This window comes from Idiotropiscis lumnitzeri, chromosome 17 (genome assembly GCF_059441095.1).
Source record: "Idiotropiscis lumnitzeri isolate Australia: NSW breed Sydney's pygmy pipehorse chromosome 17, RoL_Ilum_1.0, whole genome shotgun sequence".
Classification (NCBI taxonomy): Eukaryota; Metazoa; Chordata; class Actinopteri; order Syngnathiformes; family Syngnathidae; genus Idiotropiscis; species Idiotropiscis lumnitzeri.
This window is the reverse complement of record NC_142407.1, coordinates 8,243,019-8,269,203: the sequence shown is the minus strand read 5'-3', so window position 1 is coordinate 8,269,203 and position 26,185 is coordinate 8,243,019. Positions and strand designations below refer to the sequence as shown.

Genomic DNA, 26,185 nt, shown 5'->3' with positions numbered 1-26,185 from the left:
AAACAAGGAGGGCATTATTTCCCCCACGACATTAATGCTGAAAACACTGCCCATGCAGAGCATCATCCATCCAATTACTCTCAGATTTCAGACACAAAAATGATTGTCTCAGTAGAATTACTAAATCTGAATATGATGGAAAACAAATTATAGGAAAAGACAATACCTAAATTGAGTATTTCATCAAACAAGGCTGTCAGTGGAATAGCCGCATTTACATATATTGGCGCAATGGGACCAAATCATATTCTTTAAAAGTGGACCATTCCACCACATAAAAGCAAAATTGCGCAGAAACATCTGGAACTCGAATTCCATTCGAAAGAATGCAATTTTCCGCGAATGTCAAACAAACTTTATTTTAATAAGCCCAGATTTCATAATTTTAGGAATAAAAAAAAGGTTTTGTTCACAGGATCAGCTTTTGAAAATTTAAAAAATATATATTTTTCAAAAAAATATTTAAAAAAAAATATATATTATATTATATTATATTATATTATATTATAAATACAATAAAAAACAAACATGCACAAACTGATGTGACCAGAGGAATAATTGTTTACATACCCAGTTTTGTAATATCTCAATAATTTGCCTTTTATTGGCAGGGTGAACCAAAGCATGTATATTGGGTCAGCAAACAGACAATTCGCCACGGGTAAACCCTTAAGGGTGCAACGGGAGACTGATTGACCTTGTCAAGGTAAGTCGACAAAGAAAGCCAGGTTGAATGTTCGGAAGCGATGTGCCTTCACGCAGGATCACGTTTGACGGCCACCAGGATTAAGGGCTCCGAGTGACCCTGACCCTCGGTTCTAACGTGGAACATCCACCCCCGCAGGCCAGTATCAACTGGCTAACAATTCGGGACTTGAAGCAGGTCTCTCTGGGGTATATCTCACACATTTTAAGTTTAGGGTCACGAGGTAAAATGGAGTTCAATGCATCTTCATATGTGTCTGCATGATGCAAAAAGAAAGCCATATATTCTCAATGGCAAACTCAGAATTGGGGCTGGCCACGTGACTACATTTCTTGAAATGACTGTGAAGAAAAAAAAGCCTTATTTATTAATATTTTTATGGGGCCGAAGAATATTTAATGAGCGTTTTGAACATTAACATGAGGAGGGCTAATAATTTAGGCACAAAAGATTTGATGTAGATGTATATTTTTTTTCCCGCCGTTGAATAAATGCACTTAAATAAAAGGCTTGATTGTCCTCTTTTTTAAATGTTGAATGTATTTAGAAACAAAAAAATATTTATTAGATGCTAAAGAATACATCTTAACCAGGGGTGCCAAGATGGTGGGCAGTGAATGTTGTCCTTCTTTAAACTGCAAATAAAATTAGTTAATAACTCATTAATAATGAATTAATAACTCAACATCACCGCAACTGTTTTTGGATACAATTAATAATCAATTCCATCACTGACAGAGTTTAATTGATTATGATATGCATACATAGAATTTGCTGGTGTGGCGGAACTTAATGCAAACTATCACGTGAAAAAAAAACTTCTTCAGTTTTGTCCCATGAAAAGACAATAAAATATTTACAAAAAAATGAGGAGCAATCGCACTTTTGTGAGATACTGTACCATAAAAACAAAAGTATTCGGCGATAGGATCACTACGCCTACAACAAAGGAAAATGGAAAAAAAAAAGTTGTTTTCCCCGTTGCGGATATATGACTGCTTCCACTCTTCTGCTAAGACAAGCTGTTGGAGTGTGTCTGTGGGAATTTGATCTAGTCATCCAGAAGAACTTTTGTGAGATGTTGGACCAGAGCTGTGGGCCAGATGGCTCATAATCTCTATTGTAGTTCATCCCAAATGATTGGAGTGGTTGCGCTCAGGCTCTCAGTTCTTCCAACCCAAAACTCACCCAAGCATGCCTTTTATGGACGACGTTGATTTGTGGACTAGTGCAGTCGTGCAGGGAAAAAAAAAAAAGAGCCTTTCTCAAGCATTTCCCAATACAATAATAAATAGATACATAAAAATAAATACAATAACAATTATGCAAACGGAATTGATATGGTGAAGAATTAAGATTTCGGGGGACACGGCCATGTGGAAAATATTCACAAAGCTTCACTTTTTCCACATTTTATTACCGTTTTTTGGGTGCACCTTGTGTATGGATGTCAAATGGAAGTGGAATGAATTTTGACTTGTTTCAAAGGTACAGTACCAATTGGGGTTTAGGTTTTCGGCATTGGTTTCCTCATTTTCATTATTTGGTTTTGGCCAAGAATTTTCATTTCGTTAAGTCACAATTCTACAACACTGCTGAGAGCAATCAGACCAACGCTAGCATGATGTGTGACCACAACCATTACGTGAATTACAATTGCTGCTGCTCCACAAACGTGCCGTGGCCCCACGCCTATTTAATATGACAACAAATATTAATATTTGCAGGGTTGCACCTGTTTCTTTTGATTGATTTATTTATTTTAAATTTGGTCGTTTATCTGCTTGTCAACCATACACTTTCATTTCTAAAGCCTCCATTCCATAGCAGGGAAGAGGCAGCGTGTGTTTAATCTTCTTGCTCTGTCTGTAATGCACACTACTGCCACCTGTTGCTCAGTGAGTAGACGGACAACAATGAGTGCACTGTACCCCACCCCACTCATCCGAATTTCCCATGGTAGGATAAAACCAAGCATATTAAAAATGTATATCAACTGCTCGACTTTTTTTCCCCCCATGTGATTTAAACATTAATGCATAAAGAAAAGTCACTCAAAATGGCAACTCATTGAATAATGTTGCTTCCCCATTTTACATATAGCTACTACATTAAAGGCCGCGTGGTAGCCAAGATAACATATTTGTTCAGCATGCCTTGCTGCAGCTCATCCAAGTAAAACCATGAAACACATGCTGGTAGACAATAAATTACCTTGAAAGTCTTCCGAATTTGGCAGCTTCACTCCGCAGATAACATAATCGGACGGATTTGCCTGTGGAATTAAATAAGAATTTTACAGACAAGGCATGTATGGTAGTATTTAAAGTACTAAAAGTTTTTTAAACAAACAATGACCTAACAGAAATTCTGTAACACAGAGTACGGAAGTGTATTAGACGTTACAGTAGTTGAAAACAAACATGTAAAAACAATGCAAGTTGTCTATTTTCTGTGAATTGAAAATAATGTCTTGATTATTTCTTGACCAATGGCTTTGCACTCACCACATCAATGGGATAAATGTAGGACAGCTCAGATAGAAGCTGGCGGCAGCGAAAGGTGAGTTGGGCATTGAACTTCAGGAACTGCTCTCTGGGGAGATACCATGCGGCACAGGCACAACACAGTGAGTAATTTCTTAACAGGATAGACGGAAGAGTTCAGAAAATACACTAAGAGGTAAGGCTGCATTTGCTTGATTTTGTACTGCAAATTAAACACTAAGATACTGTAACTTTGAGTAGAAGGAATATGATATGATAGTTGTTTCAAACGGGACATACGGAAATGTTCCTGTAAATTTGAATATAGTTGAGTCTCTAGCGTGTCTGCCTACCCATAAAGTTTGAATTTAAACAACAAAGTGTTTTGATAACGGCATCTTCAGAAATTCAGTGGGGTGTATTTACATAACAACAGCCCCCATAGAGTCTTTCTCCACACATGACATATCAGCCAGGCTGGGCAATGAGCCACAATTTTGACATGGCCGACGGACTACACTGCCTTAAAAACAATGTCAAATGAGCACAGTTGCTTTCGGTTTTGCTTGAATCACAGATTAACCCTGGTAACCGATAGAGACACTGTTTGAGAGGTGTCTGAATGCACGGATCCACAGTTCCTTATGTAAATAGTCAAATTTTAATTCAGCCGCTTGATGAAGTGCTGAGTCAATGAGTCAAAAGATTTGTATTAGTCTTTATATGTGTTCGCTTTCCAATTGGACCAGCAGTATATGGGGTGGGATATCCTTTCACTCGCTTGAATTTAAAACGACCACCCATCAAAACAGGCTAACTTCAGCAAGACAATAAATAGGGGATGTTAAGTATACTATAATTTGTGATCGTTGAGTAATTTTGACAAAAGCAGGTTATAGACATGTTGCCACAGGTAAAAGTAACTTGTCTGATTTACTTGTTTTAAAAGAATAACTTAGTTACTCCACTGATTACTTGATTTTAAAAGTAAGCGAATTAGACTACAAATTACTTTAAAAGTTACACTCAGCAGATACCAACAACCTTGCTCAAAGTAAAAATGACACCTGGTTTTACCACCTATTTGGAAGTACATTTTTAACTGTGACATTTAAGAATAAGGTTTGTCTTTATTAAACATAAAATAAAGACAACCTTTTTGACTGACCATAACTATTTTCATTTAAAAAAATATACATGTTTTTTTTTACTGATTTCACTGAACGGTGTATACTTCAGTTAATACATTTTTAAATAAAATGAAAATAAAAAAAGAACTTTTTTTCTTGACATATTTATGTTCCATAAGCAGAATATGATTTATACCACGGTCATATTTTGAAAAGTGTTTTTATTTGGTGAATGTATAGTTTCTGTCTAGAAATGACACAAAATATATTAAATATAACTAAATGATGATTTAATATTTTTCTTTCCACATTCTGACAATTAATCATATCCCTGTGCGATTTTTTTTTTTCTTTTTGAGGAAACAATCTTTTGTATCATTCTAAAAAGATCCTGGCCTCTTATCATTTGCCTCTTCCTAACGTGCGGCCGCTTTGCAAGAGTGAAAAGAGGAGACAGATTAGCGTGTAATGGTTTCATCTGAAATCACTCAAACTGTCCAACGGGCTTTGCCTTATCTAATCATTTAAGCCAAGATGCATGCCCTTCACAAATCATTGCCCATGAACATGCAAGCATGTTTTCCACGTACATGAATTTAAAATCTGTTCTTTTAAGCCAACAGGTAACGGCTGTAGAGAGTTTGTTACGATCGTGAAAAAAAAATAAAAAATACCGTACATTATACAATATAATGCTTTTGATCCGTAGTATATCCGTTTCTTTGCCCACTCAGTTGTGTTGGGAGGGAAGTTGGTGAATTATAATTTCTCTAATCCTACACCGCTTAGAATTTTTTTTAAACATTTGTTAAATTTAAAGGAGAAACAATTTTAGCCCATTTTCCGATCATAACTATGATTTTAAAAAGACAGCCTGTGAACAAGTTTCAAATAAAACCGACATATTTTCTGCAGTGGAGAACAATACACCCAATGAATACCAGTGCGGTGTAGGAAGAACAATCTATAATGACATATTTATTTGGAAGTAAAAGGCGAGACCGGGAATCCACGCTCTATGTGCAATTCTCTTTGCAAGTTTTTTTTTTTTTTTTTTTTTTAATTTGACAATAAATTAAATTTGAATAACAAAATGTGCTGTAGATCCAAGGAATTGATATTAGGCAGATGTACTAGTGTTGATGTTAATTACATGATTTCTGGCCTTGCAGGGGCTCTGGTTCATCATCTGTGACTGCCTGGTACTTCTCAGACGAACAAAACTGTATGCAGAGCAGACAGCCGCTGCGCATACAGTATACCCCGAGGCCAATTCAAACAATCCAATAATTTTTTTCCTACACAACATGCAATCTGAATTGAGAACAAATTTGAGGTGCCAAATGAAAAAAACACCACCTTGTTGAGCAATTGCATTTGGTACAGGCTGTAATAGAGCCTTCAGTATCCCCGTGTAATTTTTTGCTCATGGGTAAAATATGCATTACAAAGTGAGTTCTGTGTTTGGTTGGGCAAATTACAGGTTCACACATACCTCTTGGCTGTACATTCCTTATGCAGCATGGCTAAGGATTCTTTCTCCTCCTTTAGACTTTGTTGTTGAGTAGAATACAATTCGTCTAAGAAAAAAAGTAGAGGGAAAAGTCTTCTTTTAATTGGTGCAAGTTGTGTTATATCTTGATACATCTGAACAACCAGGTAGTGTATAATTGGTAGTAACACTAATTTGCACTTCAAATCATTATTAAAGGCCCAAAACCATTTCGATCTGGCAACACTGAAACCAGACAACATACAATTTGCAAACAGTAAGTCAGACATAGGAGCACACACGGGATCGAACAAAAAGCCTTTTTTGACATTGTATGGTGCAGATTCAACCAGTCTAATCATCTTTAACCACTAAGAACCACAAACTATGATCCTAAAACACTTTGACATGATTTCAAATATCATGGCTCCTCATCATCTTTTTTCAGCCGCTTTGGGAGAAGCTGTATAATGTTGATGAGACTTTGTTGACAGGCTTGAAGAACACGATGATAGGCTGCTGGCTAAGCAAAGTTTTTTGGATCGTTCCTTATAAAGATTTTTGGATCGTTCCTTATAAAGATTTTTGGATGGTTCCTTATAAAGATTTTTGGATCGTTCCTTATAAAGATTTTTGGATCGTTCCTTAAAAAGATTTCATACTTCAGCCTTCTTTGGCAGTTACCTGCCAAGTTTGGACAGACCTAGCAATGTCAGACCTGCCGCCTTCTCAGCTTCTGTCCCTCCTCGCAAACAGACTTGGTCCCCACCAAGCAGCTTTGCTAATGTCACGCGATGTATTTCTTTACGCCATACTAGTGAGACACTTTGGTATAAATTTTTCCTCCTTTGATCATATCCAGGAGCTTTGCATTCTCCTGGAGTGTTATCAAAACGTTTCTGGTGCTGAGGCTTTTTGCCATAAGCCTAAGAAGGAACAGGGCATTCAAGACTTATCTTTGAGTGTTATAGAAAGAGATATACTATGCAGTAAAACTCTCAAACAGTGAAATACCTCATCGAGCGATGTCATGTTTTAAGCATGAGAGGTATGTAATGTTGTATATTGTTAATTAGCTGTATTTATATTGATGTGATTAGAAGAGAATTAGCAAACAATGACAGAAAAAAATTTAAAATTAAATAATTAGCGGAACATGATTGTCCATGGGGAGCGTGACAAAGGCTTTGACTACGAGCCTTCTTCCAGGTTTTTCTGGCCATTTATATTTTACAAAGTGGCTTGCACAAGGCACACCCACATGAGACAAAAGGGACCACAGGTCAATTGCGTCCAGGTATGGATTGAATTGCCTAATGTGAGGGTGCTTTGCTCTGGAAGCAGATCATGTGAGATCTGAGGCAAGATACTGCGAAAACATGTCTATTAAGTAATAAACTCAAGACTTGTGCAGGACACTTCCAATATCCATATCGTACAAGCAATATCCAGGATCGTGCAGTAGTTGCATGGTTCAAATTTCGACGATCAAAATGCAATGAAAAAATGAAATCCTGCATGTTCATCATTTCATTGCTCATGTAGTGAGCTAATAGTACCTCACATGGATCTGAGCTTGAGCAATAATATTGTAAAGTAGAATCAGACTGTTACCACAAAACTAGCACCCAGGGCCATTCTGCTCTACATTGAGCTCAAACTTCCGCAGGAACGGAGGTGGGGGGGAGAGAGAAAAAAAAAAAAAAAAGCAGTTCTTCTTCAAAGAGACACAGATCAGACAGGCCATATCTCTTATTGCATTGTTGCTTTCATGTAATTCCCAGCACTGCCAATCTCTTCTTCAATCTACTCACCAACCTTACTGGCACGGAAAGATAAAATACAGCGATATGCGTGCAGTCCACGTTAAGAATTGGTTATGTGTAATTTGTATTGAAAAAAAAAAAAAAATCCTAGTATTTAGGATCCAAACGTTACCGTGGATATGTAATGAAAAAAGGCTGTGCCAGCTGCTGTTGAAATGATCATCATGGCAATAAATCAATCAGGAAGTGCACTAAAATCACTTCAATAAGACAACTCCAGGTCCCACGGTGCATGGCGAGGTTTTCACAGTATGACAAACTATACAGCAGCGTTGTGCAATGTGGCCTGAACTCTGTGACCTCTGCATAGGCAAGGTGAAGTGCTACATGCTGCTGCCTTTCACGCAGACGTCACGGATACAATTCCGGCTGTGTATATAACAAATAAATTACAAATGGGTGAGTTGTTTCAGGAAGTATATCCCATATAAAAGCAGTGCTGAACAAATCAGTCATGTGACCCGCTGCTCCCTGATGGGACAAGTCGAAAAAAAAAAAATCACATCTACCATGTTTGTTAACCTTGAGAAAAATACTGAACCCCCAGTTGAGTTATTATTGGCTGTTACCGCTTTCAAGGACAAATTATTACAACATTTGGTCCACCCGGCTGTACAATACTAAGTGATGATAAAAAAAAACTGAATAAATAAAAAATGAACAAAAATGATAAATTCCAGCAATCGCCACATAATGTTTTAGGAATAACTATGACAGCAAATCAGGAATCCTACTGAATCTAAAGCCTTTGGAGAAAAAACTAGCTACAGTCAAGACCGACTGAAAGAATCAAACGTCTCCCACTGAGTTGCTGGTAGAAGAATCCTAATGGTATGTAGCTTTAAAAGAACTTTTCGCAAGTTTTTTATTTTTATATAAATACCACTGCATACCATTGCTCCACAAAACTATAACGAACACTTGAAAAACCACCCAACTGACATTTATTGGCCAGGAGCTCCGACTGCGATACGACAGTGTAAGAATAACTAGTGTTACCAATCATAATAAACGCCATTCAGGACCTGATTTACGTTGTCTTCTAAAGCTGAAAGAAAGGAAATTAGGAGTGTGACTCCAACAAAGCCGCCATTCAGAATGTTGGCGTGAAAGGCTTATAGTTTAAAATTCACATCTGTGAAAAGTAAGGAACGATTCCTCGCCTAAGCTTTCTATAATGAACTGTGCGCAAAATATGCAGTGGACCTTCGCAGAAGTCTGAAAGTCAAGTAAATTAGCAGGAGTCGGTTCCACCAAGTGGATTAGCAGGCACCAAGCGGGCTGTTAAAACTGTCATCAGGATAATACAAACTGCTCAAGTTTTGTGTTTATTATGCTAACGATGTCCGATATGGGAAAAAAAATGGATCGCATTGAACAGGCAAGTCCGTACCAATATTCTCAATGCTATTTCACGAAAACATGGGCAGCTGACGCTCAACGCATCTTTATCAGCGACTGTAGTTCTCATGCAGGCATGCGGAATCCTTACAAGATGTTTGGGTTTTCGAGGCCATTTGTTTTGAAAGAGGCCAGCTTCCTGGGAGTTTGAATTATTTGCTAATGGGCCCTTTAGCTACGTGAGAAATGTGAAGACCACACGGCCAGGTACAGATGAGATTGCGGTGAGGAGTAGAGGTTAACAATCCTGTCTGGATGCCCTCTGGGGATATAATCATATGGCACTTACACAAAGTGCATAACTGTCAATAACACGGACAAAGAAACCCAAATCTAATCAGCACTGTAATGTCTAAAGATTTACAAATAAAAAAAACAAACAAACATTCTTTTAATAAAATTATCACTCCCACGAAATTGGTGTAAAAAGGTTTGAGCTGTCAAGTTTTTCATCTGAGCAGACTTGATGCTCATCATAAATTACCGCATTTTCCGGACTATAAGGCGCACCTTTATATAAGCCCCAGCAACTTGTTTGGGGGAAAAAATATATACAATCCGAACTAGGCTATAACCCGTAGTTTTCGATGTTGCAAAAAAAAAATTGTTGTTTACTGCAAGTACAGAAAAAAAATTGTACTGCGAATGCACATAAAGGTGCATAAACAGATTTTTTAAAAGAGTGCCTTTTAACACTGCAACAACTTTGCTAATTAAAACAAAACAGAACCAAGAGAAAAAAAAAAAGATTTATTTAGTGTATTTTCTGAACCATAGAGCGCCCCTACTGGTGAAAGAAAAATCCACAGAAAAGCCGCACTGTTGTATTAGGCGCATTGTTCAAAATATAGGAAAAATGTATCAGCTTATAGACCAGAAAATACGGTAACTAGGCAAAACAAAACCCGTAGGAAGAGATCAGTAACCATGCCGACGCATTTAATCGTGGTTGTAAAATTAATTGAGGAAACAAATGCTGCAGGTGATCCCCCACCCACACGCACAAACTAGCAAAACACATCGGTGCGAGCACACCTGTGTACACCCGCACTATATTCTGGTTAATGCATCAGCATGCACGCCAAACCGAGCTTCGTGAGCCGTGCCCTTTCATTAGCCTTCAGCTCCTCAATGAACTTGGAGAGACTGCAGTAAAACATTTTTTGGCTCAAATAGCACCAACGTAAGTAATTGCAGACATGAGATGGTTGAGTCGCCCGTGGCACAGAATGCTTAAATCACAGGATATATAAGATTAAGTGTATTTGCGCTTGTGTTTTCACATTCCATTCATTGGATCTTTGTTGTTGCGTCTGTCCAAACCACCAACTATGTCGTGAAAGTTGGACTTCCTCCCTTGGTTTGATTGTCTGCAATTTGTCTCCTCACACCTATGTTGAGTTGTAATTACAACTTGTAGTTCCACACTTTCATATACAGCTGTAGTAACATCAAATCGGTAACACTGCTTGCTTCGCAGCATTTAATCAGTCAACAGAATTTGACCAAAAATTCCTTGTCCACTAAGGGGAAAAGGAATCAATTTCTATTATATTTTGTAATTTAATTTACTGTAAAGGAACGGAACATTTTTCAATGAATATTTTCATTTAATGTTTTCTCATAGTGAATAGAATCTGAGTTCATTTCCAAACCCAACCAGCACTGGCGCACCGCGTCCACCAGACTCCGTTTTTGGTGCCAATTTGCGCAACCCTCTGAGTTTGGAAACGGTCATATTGAACCACTAGCGCTCATGCAGACCGTTTTCCAGAACGTGCCCATAGTTGACATAAAAAAACAAAAAACATCAACAGACAACATAGGCTACACAAATACAGTCAATAGTTTGGCTTACTACTTCTATAGTTTTCTGAGTGTATTATTTGAAAATGGTACAAAATGTTTACAATATCCAGGTCAAGTTCATATTTTACAATTTCTTTAAATCTTTGTAATAACATCACGTGTCCTGTTTCAAGCCCATAATTTACTGAACTGTTTTGCACTTTATAAGTAATGCAAATAAATCCACTCAAGACGAGAATATTAATGTTGATTATTATTATAACCACAGTGTTTCACAATGTTTTGGTTTTGCAAATAATTTCACAAGAGAATTCCAATTTAATAATTACATTCACTTGTTTCATAAATGGTCATTTTCAAAATTTGCTTGCCGCAGAATTAGGATTGTTCTCTGCGGATTCATGGAGGTACTAAATAATGTTTTCTTTTTTTCTGGTCAATCTACTACGTCACAGCTGGCAGAAAAGTGATGCACCTCTGTACTCATCATATCAGAAACAAAACTTAATTAAATTATTTACATTCTGAGAAGAAAGCAACAAGAAGGGGCTGCTTTAATTTATTAAGCAATTTAGTGCTTTGTTCGAGGGCATTTTACGCAACATTCAGAACGACAAGTCAGGAAAAATGATGGCATGGTGGGGAACGTACTCCAACATACAACATAACCTGCTACAAACTTCCCAGATGTATGAATTAAGATTGCTGTTTGGGTACATTTGTAATCTTGTTGGCATCAATGAATTTATTTCCATGTGGTGTAAGAAAACCCTGTTTTCCCGTCGCCTGCACATCTTACCTTTCTTCTGAAGTTGTGACATGTCCTTCTGCCGCACATCTATTTCTCTGCCAAGAGCCTTCCTCTGCCGCTGCAGTTCACTATGAAGCACAGCTAAACGCAGCTGCATGCACTCTCGCTCTTTTTTCTGCACAGAGCAAAACAAAAGGAACACACAGAGAGGGAGATTAAGACAAACATCCAAGATGTGGTCAGAGCAATTTGTGAGTTTGAAAACTTTCTGTAAGATATTTAAGCAACATCTGAAAAGGTCTTGCCATACATACATAACATATAACAGTATATTTCTTTAGTGTTGATCCGATCAGAGTTGCGCAAGGGGTGTTGGAATCTAGGCTTGCTGATACAGGGCAAAAGTGGAATGCATTTTTTTTTTATCTTAATATTGGCATTATCGATTTAAAATTGGAAAATAGTGTCTTATATCTACTGCATAACCAAGCAGTTAAAAGATCTTTTTTTTTTTTAATTGCAGTGCACATCTGCATACTCGAGTTTTTTTCCCGATATTTTTTATAATTTCAGTTTTTTTTTGGTTTGGCATTATATTCAATGTATTTTTGGAGTTTGAAATATTTTTTTTTGCATCACCCACCCAATGCATTTAAATAGACGTAAATTAAATCCTGATTTTTGCAATTCACTGGCCTGCCAGGACCCTATCCCCCAAGATTAGCGCGAGTTGACTGTAAATGAAAAACAGAAAATCGCCACAGGCGATCCTGCTTTGAATTTACATGGTCACAAAATGCTTTCTCCATGCATTCTCACTTCCTCCCATATTCCAAAAGCATGCATGATCGGTTGATTGAATGGACTCTAAATTGTCCACACAGTAGGTGTGAGTGAGTGGTTTGCTGTCATTGGCTGGCGACCAGTCCAGGGTGTACTCTGTCTCTACCTGCGACTCCAATGATGACAAGTGGTATAGAAAATGAGCACAGGATGATTGCTAAAGCAATAACCTAACCTACAGATATCATTGGCGTGTCATCCACAAGACAGTGTCTATAATGTCACACATCTGTTCTCACTTATATTAACTGATTAAAACCTTCATTCCCGACCGGGACTTTTTAGGCAGTTTCCAACTGTCCTTGATTGGCAGGCTGTGTGACCTGCATGTATCATGGTTAACCCGCTTGTCACATCCGAGTAGAAACTGACAAAGCACGCTGCACAGGACCTCACCTCCCTCTTGTGTAACTAAATGTGTATTGCGGAGAGAAGAAAAAGGCACAACTGATTTAAATGTTAATATGCTACTATTTATGACTCAAGAACAATATATTTTTTAAACTGATAAAGTACTTTATTTTAAACAAGCATTCACAATTAGAAAGCGGCATTTATATTCAAATCTCAGATGACACATTAAAGGACTCCAAGGGGGCAATTTTTTAAAAGCGATCCAAACAGACATGCAAGCAATGTTGGGATGAAAGAATCAAACTTGTTTTTGATCCAGAAGCTTGCCAACCCTCTCTGCAACCCACACACATCTACTTAGATAGGGATCGTAGTCGGGATCAGACAAAGATTATGCGTCTTCATAAAAACTTCAGAACATGACAGTTAAAAGTAAAAATTGCGGGAAGATAGAGCCGCCATCCTAAAATATGCGTTGGACACAATTTTTTTTTTTTTTTAATGGCTTCGACACAAATGACTCAAGTGTGAGCTGCCTTGTCGGCGAGACGTGCACGTGCATGTGCGCGCGTGACAGTAAGCCCACCACTGGTGCCTGTGATTCCTACTGAACATCAAACAGTAATGGGTCAGCTGTGTAAATACACAGCAGGCGTGGGGGAAGCGTGTTGTAACCCGGGAGATTAATGGCAGAGGGTGGGTGATGGGGTGAAAGGGCCATGCGCTGAGGTTGGTGGCCGCCACTTTGTGCGACTTTGATCTAGGCTCTCTCCATCATGCTCATATTGTAGCACGAAGCTCTACAAAGGCAAAGCGGGAAAACTTCAGAAGAGCTACACAATGCTGCACTCAGTCCAAGTTGGTGGGCTTGTATGAAACGGTAGAAAACAAGGATTATGTGATTTATTAGCTGATGTGAGCTCTGAATGGGGTTGTAAGGAAAGTTTCAATAAGCAGGAAATATCAGAGACAAGACTTTGAAAGGGCATCTTTGGGACGAAAGAATGGAGCCTCCATGTTATGGTGCAGCTAAGTAGTGCCAATTGTGTGGCGAGTGGCTCCAATAAGTACGAAGCTCTGGGGGAAAGGAAAATGGGAAAAAATGGATATTATTAAAAGCGTCGAACAATGTGATGGAAAACAACAACTACAACTGTCTATAGAGAAATGCTAAGCCTTCAAAGTTAGTTCCTCAGAGGAAAAAAACGGTAATGTAAGGATTGACGATAAATTGCGACTATATTCCACAGCTACCAGCGGCTCATTTGTGTATTTTCCCTAATGCCAGGAATGTTACATTGTCTATTCTTAAATTCTTTTTAACTCACCAAACGTGTTTACTGTTCATGAATCTATGAATGAATTCCATTTACACAAATTGAAGCATTTGGCTCCGAGCTCAAAGCTGATGTGTTCGTGAGCACACCTGAGATCATGTTGAAAGCAGTACGTGGAATACTAAATAAAATAATTGTGGGCGGGCGGCTATAAACTGATGCGGTTTATAAATTAGTCTGGCTTATTTATGTTTCAACCATCTTACCATTGATATTTAGAATTTATGATGGATGCTAAGATTGTCATGTAAGTAGGAAAAGAAGTGTTGCATAGTGACTACAATTCAACAAGACCATGCAAACAAATAGTATACTGCTAATCATAGGTTAGTTGCTATAAAAAAATCATTCTCACGACTTTACATTATTTTTAGCGAGTACTTTAACATTTTATTAACCTATGAATTTTTTATTTTTTTTAAACCAAATGATGATGGTGGTGGTTGGGCTGAGCTGGCATTTGTTAAATGTAGAGTAGACAGGTTTTTATTTTAGGTCAAATAAATTTATCAGAATTAAATTTCATATATTGTCAGCACATGCCAACACAACATGAACATAGCTAAACAAGCACACACTGCCCATCATCAAAAGTGGGGAAACAAAATGTGTTATTTAGCAGTTTACTGACTCATTTACAGAGAAACAAACACCACTAAACAACTAACTAATAACTGATTTTAGTCTGGTTAAAAATTAATTTCACTAAAAGGAAGGTCTACCTGCAGCATAAAAACACAACAAACGTGTCACTGCCTCGGGCCATTTTGACTCGCAGCACAGGACAGGGGATGCTTATGAAGCCAGTATTTACAATAAACACAACGTCAAAACCAGGGATCAGAGCTTCGCTTTCACAGCTGTGTGGCTACCAACTCCAAAAATGTTAGATATGCTTTCTTGCGTTTGTTTTGTATCCCACTAGAGGATATGACATGCGGGGGAACATAAACAATGAATCTCGGATCCATTTTGACAGATGGGCTCCATCTCCTTCTGCACCGCTCAGTTAAGCAACCAAAACGAAAAGAAACAATAACTGGTCAGTGAAGTGTGTGAAATTACAGCTCGTATTAGTTTGGCTGGTACAAGCTCTTAAATCCCGTTGAGCTTTTAGTGCAACAGACTCAGCAGACGCTTATTAGTACAAAGGCAGCTATGCACCTGATCACTGATCTCAGCAATTACAACCCTCTGATAACATTGCATCCCAGCTCATCACATTTATTTATTTTCTCAAAAGAAATATGAATTGCTTAGAATCATCCAATTTACTAATGGAAAACATTGAGTGGGACTGAAAATAAGCAATTAAGCTATCCGCACAATAAATTCATTGTTGGCGTGTGACTGCACTCACCCGCACTGTGCATGTCGCAGTTGTTCTCAGCTTCTCCTCAATCTCTTTCCCAATCTTCTGCACTGTCACTTGGGTCTGTTTGATGGCTCTTTGGGCTGTGTGGAGCCTGCAGTCAGGTAAAAAAAAAAAAAATGTTCAAGGTCATTGTTACAATTGGTTCCAGTTAAAAAAAGAGCAGCGTCTATGTTTTCTTAGACCAGGGGTGGGCAAACTTTTTGATTGGCGGGCCGAAGTGGGTTCTAAAACTTGACAGAGGGGCCAGACTAGTGTTTGGGTAACCTCACCTCATCAGAGGAAAAAAATCCATTTAATTTTAAATGAAAGTGAACAAAAGCATTACAACAATATATATATATATATATATATATATATATATATATATATATATATATATATATAATTTTTTTCAGTATTCAGAAATATTAACTAGGTTTATTCATTTAATTTTTTTCACGTTTGGCGGGCCGGATTAAAACTTTTAACGGGCCGCATTTGGCCCGCGGGCCGTAGTTTGCCCACCCTTGCCGGGGGGGGCAACTTAAATGGAGGAGAAGGCCACGACCACATAGGACCACGCACTTCCGAACCAGATGTATGACAAAATGCCATTTTAAATGTGAACAAAATGGTTTGGTTCAGATTGATGTGAATTATTCTTTCCTGTGGCATGTACTTTAAGTCTTACGGAGGTCAGCAGCGCATTTTACACAGAATCATTGCAAAAACCCTCAAAGGATATATTTTTTTTACATTATGAAACTATTGTGGTTGTCTTAGAATATAGAATATCTGACCTGGAGTTAAGCCTAAAAATGCAAAGGCAAATAAAGCCTTTTGGCGGACACTTGCAGTAAAATAATTTCATATTTTCTGCCCACGCTTTTTAATCTGCTTGAGGTGACAGTGATGAGAGCTGAAGATAGTAGTTTGGAACATCAGGGCAAATCTGTTTTGACAGCCTCATGTGTTTAGATGATTGCAATTGGAGAATCTGATACGGTCTTTTCCCCTCCCAGGTGAGAACAGCTATCAGCCCTCTTCTTTTCACGCATATCGACCCCCATCGTTTTTTTGGGAGTCATTGCCTTTGGCCTGCCGCTCAGGCACAACGGCAAAACCTATGAACCAGAGTGAGGCCAGTGGATAGCTCCATCTGTACCCGCAGGAGGCTCAATTGCTGGGAAACTGTCCAGAGAACATAGAATATTCTCACTAACCACTACAACTTTCTTTTTTCAACACAAGACAGACACCAAACAACGACACTAAAGGGGAGATTTACAGGAAGTTATGACTATGGCCGTGCACTCGACCCTTGAAGATGATAATCATCTGAAAAACAAAAACATTCGTTCCTTTGACAGTGACATTTGATACAACAGTGTCAGATAAAACCGAGGCTTGTGAGACTTTTAAGTTATATACACACACACACACACACACACACGTGGGCAAAATTGTGGTACCCCTATGTTAATGAAAGAAAAACAAAGTACATATATACAACCCCAATTCCATTGAAGTTGGGACGTGTACAATAATTTGCAAATCATGTTCAAACTACATTTAATTGAATACACTACAAAGAAAATATATTTAACGTTGAAACTGATCGACTGTATTGTTTGTATCAAACAATCATTATATTTTAATTTTATGGCCTCAAAACAAAATAGATAATCAAACAAGCAGCTGTTTATTTAAGCAAGACAATACCAAAAAAACATTCTGCACATATGAAAACGGCATGGCTGCGTAATCAAAGAGTGCAAGTACTAAACTGACCCGACAAAAGTCCAGAACTGTCCCTCATTGAAAATGTGTGTCGCATTCTGAATATAACCCAACGTTATTTATATAGGGTAAATTATGACAAAGGAGACGCCAAACTGTTGAACTGCTCAAGCTGTCCGTCAAACATGAATAAGCTTGAATAATTAGTGTCCTAAGTCCCCAAATCTTTATTGAATGGTGTTCTAATAGTTAGTTATTTGCTAAAAACAATAGTTTACCATATTGACCATTAAATATCACGTCTTCGTAGTGATTCAATTAAATATATGTTGACCATAATTTACAAATTATTGTATTCTGTTTTTATTTATATTTATATTCAACTTGATTGGAATTGGGTTTGTCCAACTGTTAGCATCCCAACACACCAAGCCTGGGAAGAATCTTAATAGCTATCAGGAGCTGCAGGCCAACAGCAGGAGGGACAAAGATAGATCGCCGTAACTGTGCAAAACCATGTGGCGTCCCACTGGGTGTGGACGGAGGAAGAGAACGGTAAAGAAAGCTGCAATAACAGAAGACTCTAAGGGCAGAGATAAACTACACTAAACTACTACCGCGACTTGTGAGGTTGCTATGGTCTGCATTCTTTTTTCCATATAAACATAAACCGATGGTTGTAGATAAAAAAAAGTAGAGTTCAAAAAGGCATTTGGATAATTCCTTTCGTTTCATTGCACTTTGAATGCATGGAACTCATTTGAATTAATATAGAGTCTGAAAATGTTAGTGGAACTGTCATGATGACCCAAATGACAGGATGTTTGTCTTTTTTTTTTTTGGGTAGTCTAACTTGAACCATCCAAATTTGCAGCACTTTAGGCAAAATGCGTGGAATGATCCCATACGTAATCTGGCTATATTTAGCAGAGGGTATTCTTTGGGGGAAGCCCCGTGGTTACTCTAAGTAGTATTTAGATTTGATATATACTGAAAAGAAACCTAATGTTTACCAACAAATGCCTGCACATTATTTTGAGAGGCCTTAAATGGTGAGACAGGATTCCACCAAGACACTCACTCAACAGATCACTACCTCCCTCTAGTGGTCGTACTTTGGGCTGCGTCTATTTTTCCAGTGAAGTTTTTAATCACCATGCAAATAGGATAGCAATCGTGTACTGTATTTACTCAAATGAAAAACCTGAAAAAAATATGTTATCGAGAAACAGCTTGTATATTGTCACAGTGTAGATTTCCAACTGAAAGATTTGAGGGCAGTTGTGCGTCACCAGTCTAAGTGTTGGTTTTTGTAGTGCCATCCTCGGGTCAACAAGCAAAAAATGCTCATTTGGAACAACAGTGAGTTTCTTGGCTTGAAGTATTTTTTTCTGGACTTCTTAGAATTGCCCTGTGATTTGGGCGATAAACAGTTTTATGCTGCAGATACACTGAGGACAAGCTCGACAGAAAAAGGATGGCTGGATGCACCTCTTAGAATTTCAATTGCATGAGCCTGCTATAGATCACAAAGCCAAGTCAAAGTCCACTTTCGAAATGATAACAAAAAAATTGTTGATCATGTTGTGCAACTACAGCAGTAAATGCTTCAATATGCACAAAAAATGTCCTGTCAAGCAGGATTTTTCCCCCCAGATTGATAGTTGCAGAAAATGCACAAACAAACAAATTAGGATTTAGTTACTTGTGTGGTCTGCATCTTATCAGAAAATGTGTGAGTGTTGTTTTCCAAAGCAAAAGCAGATGTTTGCAAATGTTTTATTTTAATATTCAATGTTTTAAATAACTGATATGTCTGCATTCATGGAGGACTTCAGAAATCTGACAATATTTAATGTTCACAGGCTGAATTTCCAAAGATTTGCACAATTTTATACCGTTCTCTGTGTTTCATCTTATTGCAATGAATCTTACCTGAGCAAAGAGAAAACACTGTAGGAATTTCTGACTGAGCTCTGGTCGACCTGAAGTCGACTATTTTTCTTCCGCTCCAAAAGGTCCTGCGGCAGAAACACGTCAGCGATGAGGCACACTGTCACAAAACATTACATAAGAGCTTTTTGGAAACCGCACCTTATGGTCAAAGTCAGCTGCATAGTAGCCATCATTCAACCCAAAGATGATCTCATTTGTATACCTGGATCGAATCTGTGGAAATAATAACAATACAGGCTCACTGTACAAACAGTAATGTTTGTTTAACATGCTTGGGTGAACAAATAAAACTTTTGGTAAATTTTTATAAAGTTTTTGGAGCGTGTTACATGTAAATTATGTTGTTCTTTTTCTTTAACAGAAAACTATATCTTACATGCATCCCACATGTAAAGTTTACAATTACATGATAGTTTCATGTTCGGTGGCTGACCTGCTGCCCTGTATATCTGAGGCCATTGAGATTGACTTTCCATTCGATGAGGAGCTGGTACTGGGCCTTTTGTCCTCCCCAGATCCTTACCACAAAGCAAGATACTGAAGTGTCCAGAAGGTCCGGTAACATGCCAAAGTCCAGACTCCTCCAAGTAGGATTCTTGAGAACACGCATACAATAAAGGTCGTTAGTAGCACATCACTGTACGGTCATTTAAATTTGAAAAAAAAAAAATACAAAATTAAAAAATCTTATATATCAGTATCTATTATGTTGAGACGCTAATATAAAAAGCAGCACTATGCATGTAAAGCAGATGCGAATTCTGTGATTATGATTTGGAATCTCATAAATAAATTTTCTATTTCATTCTTAATCTTCAATGGTGACTTCCTTTTCCTCAATGATTGCGATTAAATATGTGATTATTTTAAATAAATATTAGTGCTGTCAAGTGATTAATTTTTTTTAACGAATTAATTACAAAAAAAATCCATGATTAATCCCATTTTTCAACTACTATTTTTTTGCGAAGCTTGTAACAGATATTTACTTGAATAATATTTTGGAATTGATGCAAAATCACCAATTATGAAGTAGATTTAGTTCAAAGACTGTTCTAATACTTTTCTTTGATTCTTGAATACGAGCTAAACAGAGACATCTTTATCGGCATTTTTCTTCGAAACATTTCTCAAAACTGCCCTCAAGCGCCACATTCCAGCAGTGTTGGTTTGCAAGGCCCAGTGGTAACTTGAACACAGTGTTTTGTTCTGAGATGATATGCTAAAGATGCACAGCTAACATGGCACAATAGTTGCTAAGTATGCAAATTATTTTTTTAAGTAAATCAAACTGAATTAATTGAGTTCAAATATTGAACTGAGTTAAACATTTTTGGATTAATAACCTGAGTAAACGCTTTCATTTTGACAGCCCTAATAAATATACATATATTGGTCTTCAAGTCAGTAAGTGATAAATTATATTACAACAATAATGCAAACTAATCTAAACGTAAAGCACAGCGCTCAGAACCAGTGTGAGTCACAATTGGGAAGTAGAAAACCATAGCTGAATGAAAACAGGAAGAGTCGACAGGAAACATTTCTCAAGATTGATGACAGGATTGACACAGAATAGTAGAAAACGTGTAAATTGTTGGAAGGGGAAGTTGAGCAGAGAGTTGAAAGGAGGCATGACTTCCTGTTGTGCTTTACGTATTCTTGTATCGCGCTGCACATTTGGAATTGGTTTGCAGTATCAGAAAGTCTGACGTAAAGTATATTCAAAGTATATGCAAATGTCTGCGAAGATTGTTATACTCACCAGTGAGTCACGAATGACTTCACTCTTGTAAAAATCTAAAAAGACATGAAGAAACAATGATTAAAATGAGACATACAGATAAAAGTCAGACACAGAAAGCAATTTGACGTTTTGTTTAATTTGCCCACTACGGTATTTAAATTCACTGACCACTAGATATGCGATCTCCTATACAGAGATGGAGGGTGAAGTATGTGTCCAGTAGCGGAGAACCATTCTTATTGACAATGTTTCTTGCTGCGATGCTCCGGAGGTGACGCAATCGTCTCTGTTGGACACACAGAATAAGACAGAGAGGCATTAAGAGTTGGTCACAAACAGACAAACAAATCCAAAATTCCAAATGGACTTTGAGTCAGAGGATGAAAAATAGCTCATTTGAAAACCCAGAAGACACGAAGAAAGTTCTTTTTTAAACGATTCATACAACGGAGGCATGATATCTTAATGGTGGAACGACATGTGATCATAACAGAGACGTATTCAAATTTGAGCACAGAAAAAGCACTCGGACTATTATGACCGGATTACACAGCACTTAACTTCGTCTTTAAGGAATGTTGCACTATAACAAGGAAATTGTTAAGAATGAGTTGTAAGTCAACTTTTTATAGTCTTAGAAATACCATGTTTATCCAGATTTCCCTGTCATCCAGGGCCTGGTAATCTGCTAAAGTCGAATCGAGGCAACTTGACTTTCGTAGTCCAGTTGGGCGGATTTAACCTTTGCGGGTGTTAAAAATAACACTGTGAAACCATTATCTAAAAACTGCCATGCCAGGCAAGTGACAACTGGCATTACATAGGAAATGAGATGTGAAACAAAAACGTCGATCATGTCCCCCGGCTTTTGGGCAAATGCGTTTACGATGGTGCAGAATGTCCCAAGTGACTACAGGTTTCAGTTGCACGCCTGCAGTCATACTCAGATTAAATGCAAGTCATGGGATTCCCTACACGATTAAGAGCCTCATACACAAGAACACTGATTGTTCCATGTGGGACTTTCAACCTCCCCTTAAAAATGTCAGCACGCCTGGATGAATGTGAACCCCAGGCAGAGAGAAAAGGTTGTGACTGCAGTGTGAAACTGCTGTGAAAGGGGAAAAATCAAGCTCAAAGAGACCTTATGATCAAGAGCAAACTTGGTGTCCTTAAGGGGGAGACATGAGACTTAAAATGACCACATACAGAGGCGTAGATAGCCCATTTTTAGGGGCGCCTCAGCCCTCCTTAAGAGAATTAAAGCACGCCAGAAATTTTTGAGATCTGTAAATATTTTTTTTTCTGTTTTGTTTTTAGCAAGCTAAAATTGAAAAAAAAACATACAGTACAAAGTTTGAAATCCAATATTTTAACAACAAAAATTCATGTTTTGAATGCAAGTCTCTATTGGCTACAAATCGGTCCTGCACTTCTTCACTTTGTTTTGAAGACCAAAACAAGTTGAAGGCAAGACCAAATCCAATTTATTTATTTATTTATTTATCTTTACTAAGAGCTGACAATTCTGGATAGCAAGTGTAATCCTGAACCAATTATGGTACATGCATTCCAAAGTCAGGGGACTAAATCAGCAATTATGAAGCATGACTTCACCACCCATCATTAAAAGCTGTAAAAGAAATGTAACAGCTGGTAAGCAATCATCCTGCAAAAGGAAGAAATTATTTACCAACAAAATGTCCTTCCTTCAACATGGACACACGGGATAAGTCCATATTAAACATTTTAAAAACATTAAACGTGCCTCTAAGGGTCTTTGATTAGACCAGTAAGGAATAAATAATGAAACGTTCAGTTCAGACTTTTTACTATCATTAACAAACAGTTTAAAAGGATTACGCTTCCCTTCTTTGTTTCATCTCCAGGATTGAAGAAAAGTTCCGACGGAGATTCTGCTATCCCTTGATTGCAACCTGACACGATAAAAGCCTGGCTGGCTGATTTTGCGAGCCAGCACAACAGAATTTGTGCACTGTGTCTACATTTTCTGGACAAACTGTGAATGAACTGTACTCAACTCTTTCCTTTGTTTTTTTTTTTTGCCCTTTTGCTCAAAAACATTTAATGTTTAATTGTTAAATCAATACAATATCGTTATTGAAATAAAAGTTTCAATATCGAAGAGAACACAGTATTTTGAGGAATCCAAAATAAATGGTATAATATGATTTGCCTGATTCATTTTCCCCATAATTATATCAGCAAATATCCCACTCTGATCGCCATTTAAGTCAAATCAACAGACAGAAAACAAGTTCACTGTCATTCATATCATTGTAACAATAATAGTGTCATATTATATATGTGCGAGAATTCAATGAAGATAAAAAGGTTGTTTTGCGAACGTGGGAATCCACACTTGGTGCAGGCGCAACATATTCTTGTAAATATAGTCATGCAAGTGGACATGTGACATCAAAAGAGAGACAAGAAAAATATGCAGACGATTTTATTCGATGGTCACTTGACACAAATTAAAATCAAACAAGACTGCATTTCTGGTCATTGCTGCCCGGTCATGCAAACACTAAGAGTTGTATTTTGTCTAGACTCATACATCCATTAACACAATCATACGTAAGTGGGAGAAAAAAATTACTGAGGAAAACAATGAAAGCGTTACAGAAGTACAAGTACTTTATACTGTATTCATTCATTAAACTGAATCTATTTGGCATGGTAGCATGACTGAAAACTGAGAGACTCGGTTCATGTTGCCCATGTGACTACAGTACACGTGAGTGACAGTGTGACTGCATGTGAAAATGAGTTCTTTATGGAAACTAACCTTAAACGTGAATGGTAAAACATAAGTATATGTCGCATCGTAAATTAGTCATTAGTTCACGTAACACATTTCGGTAAGATAACCGAATAAACTTGTATTAGTGATCGTGCAATGAAATTATGATATGAACCTGACAAATAAATGCACAAAATAATACGCAATATGAAATATAATATATTATTTTTAAAATGTCATTTTTTTTTAGATATTGCACCTGAAGACTGGCTAATGGAAAAAGCAGCACGACTTTTACATTGACAAATGTCAATGAATGAAAAATAACCCGTAAATACGATTTCTGGCGCATTCCAAATTTAGTTATTCGTCAGATGAAGACTATTCAGGTTTCCCATGTTTGTTAAGTGTAAACAACTAAGAAGCAAGCCCCCAGTAATGACATATGCCACGGTTTTCCTTCCTGTCACTTGGGAGCACGAATACAAAGTTTACCTCCTGGAATCAAGTATCATGCACACGTTGAAAACAACCCGGAAATCGGGAGAACGTGTCGAATGTGCTGGAGTAAATGTACAATGTTTCATAGTATGCGGTGTGTCAGGCAAGCTAGCTAGCGACCTGCAAGCTAGCAGCTGTTAGCTTCCGAGCTAGCCTGACAGGCCTGCATTGCTCCTGCAGGCAGCAGCAGTTGCAACTGACATTCTAAACTCCAAGAACAGACCAAGACCAAGTCCGAGACAGCGTTGTCCGAGTCGCCTGCTCGTCAGTTGAATGTTTGTCTGCGTCAGGGTGTGTTCAAAGGCGTTGTGCTTACCTGCTGGGATGTGAGCTCTACGTGCAAAGCTCGGGATGATGAAGCTCCAGAGTTGGTCACAGAGGCGGCGGGGATGGCGAGAACCCGACCGGTGATGGAGCTCATCCTCCTGTCGGCATCTAAACAGGGCGCCCTCAATCAACAAAACATTCCATGTTCAGCATCCACACATAACGTGGCTTTGAGTCTTAAGGTCAATGCATCCGCACGAGAAACGCACTATTGCTTTTTTGCTTTTTTTTTTTTTCTCCCAGCAGCAGCAAGCAAACCACAACAGCTGTCAGCTAACCAACAAGGACGTAAACAAAGTACTGTAAAGGCTGTTTTGCTACACTGTTCGGAAATCCGTCTCCGGTTTAGTGATGTGACGCAAACTCTTCTGATTGGCTAAAATTTAACGTCCATCGTAAAGAAACGACGAGAGAAACTGAATGCACGTGAGCCGATTGGTTAGTTTGCCTGTTTCTCTTCAGCAGTGGGCGGGCCTACGGTGAAATCTGTCAAAGCAGCGGAATATGAGGAAGTGGTCCCCTAACAGCGTGACTTCACTAGCCAGAGTTTTATGCGGTCACATTACTTGGTATAGTCGCTTTTAGCTGTCTTAAAAATCTAATTGCCCCATACAAGTGAAACCACAAGTCTGTAAATATAAACCTTTAAACTATTTGAGAATAAACGTATTAGTTGAACAACTACCCCCGTAGTTTTGTGAATATCAGGACCATCAGTGTACGTAGGGAAAAGTACTCACACCCACCTGTACTCACGTAAAAGTACAGATTATTTTTAACACAATTGTCTGGTGAAAGAACTACTGCTCTGCTTTCACTCTTTTACTCAAGTAAAAGTATAAAAGTAATGAATGAAGGTCAATTATAAACAAACAACTCTATCATTTTTATATTATATTATTATTTTATATTATAGCGCATTTCCCAACAGATGGAGCTGGAACAAAGCGCTTCCCATCACGTGTAATATAAATTAGCAGGTAATTAGAAAACAAATTAAAACACATTACCAATAGAAGAACAGCAGAACATGACTCGTTTTGATCACATGGCACAACAACAAAAATATATTTCTAAAGCAAAGGTCTCGTTAATATTGACTATGACTTTCCTGCCATCAAAACAATGTGTTTCCATCACTTTGCTACATTATCTGACTAAAAATTGGTCAATTAACTGATAAGAAGTTGAAAAAATACCTTGCCTGCAGTCTTGTGTAAAGTACTTCAAAGCGATACTTGGCTAAAAGTGCATGTACCTTGAGTGACTTCGGAAATTTATAATACATGTTTGAAGATAATTGCTGAATGTATGAAAACAACACTGACAACCAAATAGTACTCAGAAAAGCGGTTAGAGTTCATCCGTTTTGCACCCTTTAAGTTTTCCTGAGTTGTTTGTATTATTGGGGTGGGGGGCGTGGCTAAAACTGCTCCCTGTGACACACCAAATTATGCCACTACAGTGTACATTTAACTAGATAGCTATGCCAACACCCCAAAGAATGCATCTTCTTTGGTTCCAACAATTTACAGAGAAGCTCTATGTCATTAATATCCCCCAAGTGTTGTTTTTAGAACATGCGGGATAGTATTCCTCGAGGACCGAAGTTGCCCACCCTTGAAAGGCTATGTACGCCTTTAATGTCTCCTTTTTTA

The 26,185-nt window shown here is 37.9% G+C and overlaps 1 protein-coding gene across 1 annotated transcript in view; it reads right to left on the bottom strand.

Moving 5' to 3' along the window:
- uvrag (UV radiation resistance associated gene) overlaps positions 1-25,868 on the bottom strand; it is a 50,285-nt gene extending 24,417 nt beyond the window's left edge. The window contains exons 1-12 of the mRNA XM_088280432.1: positions 25,727-25,868; positions 24,517-24,649; positions 21,101-21,218; positions 20,951-20,985; positions 19,619-19,780; positions 19,324-19,398; positions 19,165-19,250; positions 15,496-15,601; positions 11,650-11,776; positions 5,818-5,902; positions 3,214-3,301; positions 2,921-2,981 (exon numbers count right to left, since the gene is read on the bottom strand). Of these exons, the coding sequence (XP_088136558.1) occupies positions 2,921-2,981; positions 3,214-3,301; positions 5,818-5,902; positions 11,650-11,776; positions 15,496-15,601; positions 19,165-19,250; positions 19,324-19,398; positions 19,619-19,780; positions 20,951-20,985; positions 21,101-21,218; positions 24,517-24,649; positions 25,727-25,815 (1,165 nt within the window). The 5' untranslated portion in view covers positions 25,816-25,868. The remainder of the gene's footprint in view (positions 1-2,920; positions 2,982-3,213; positions 3,302-5,817; positions 5,903-11,649; positions 11,777-15,495; positions 15,602-19,164; positions 19,251-19,323; positions 19,399-19,618; positions 19,781-20,950; positions 20,986-21,100; positions 21,219-24,516; positions 24,650-25,726) is intronic.
- Positions 25,869-26,185: the final 317 nt, after the last annotated feature.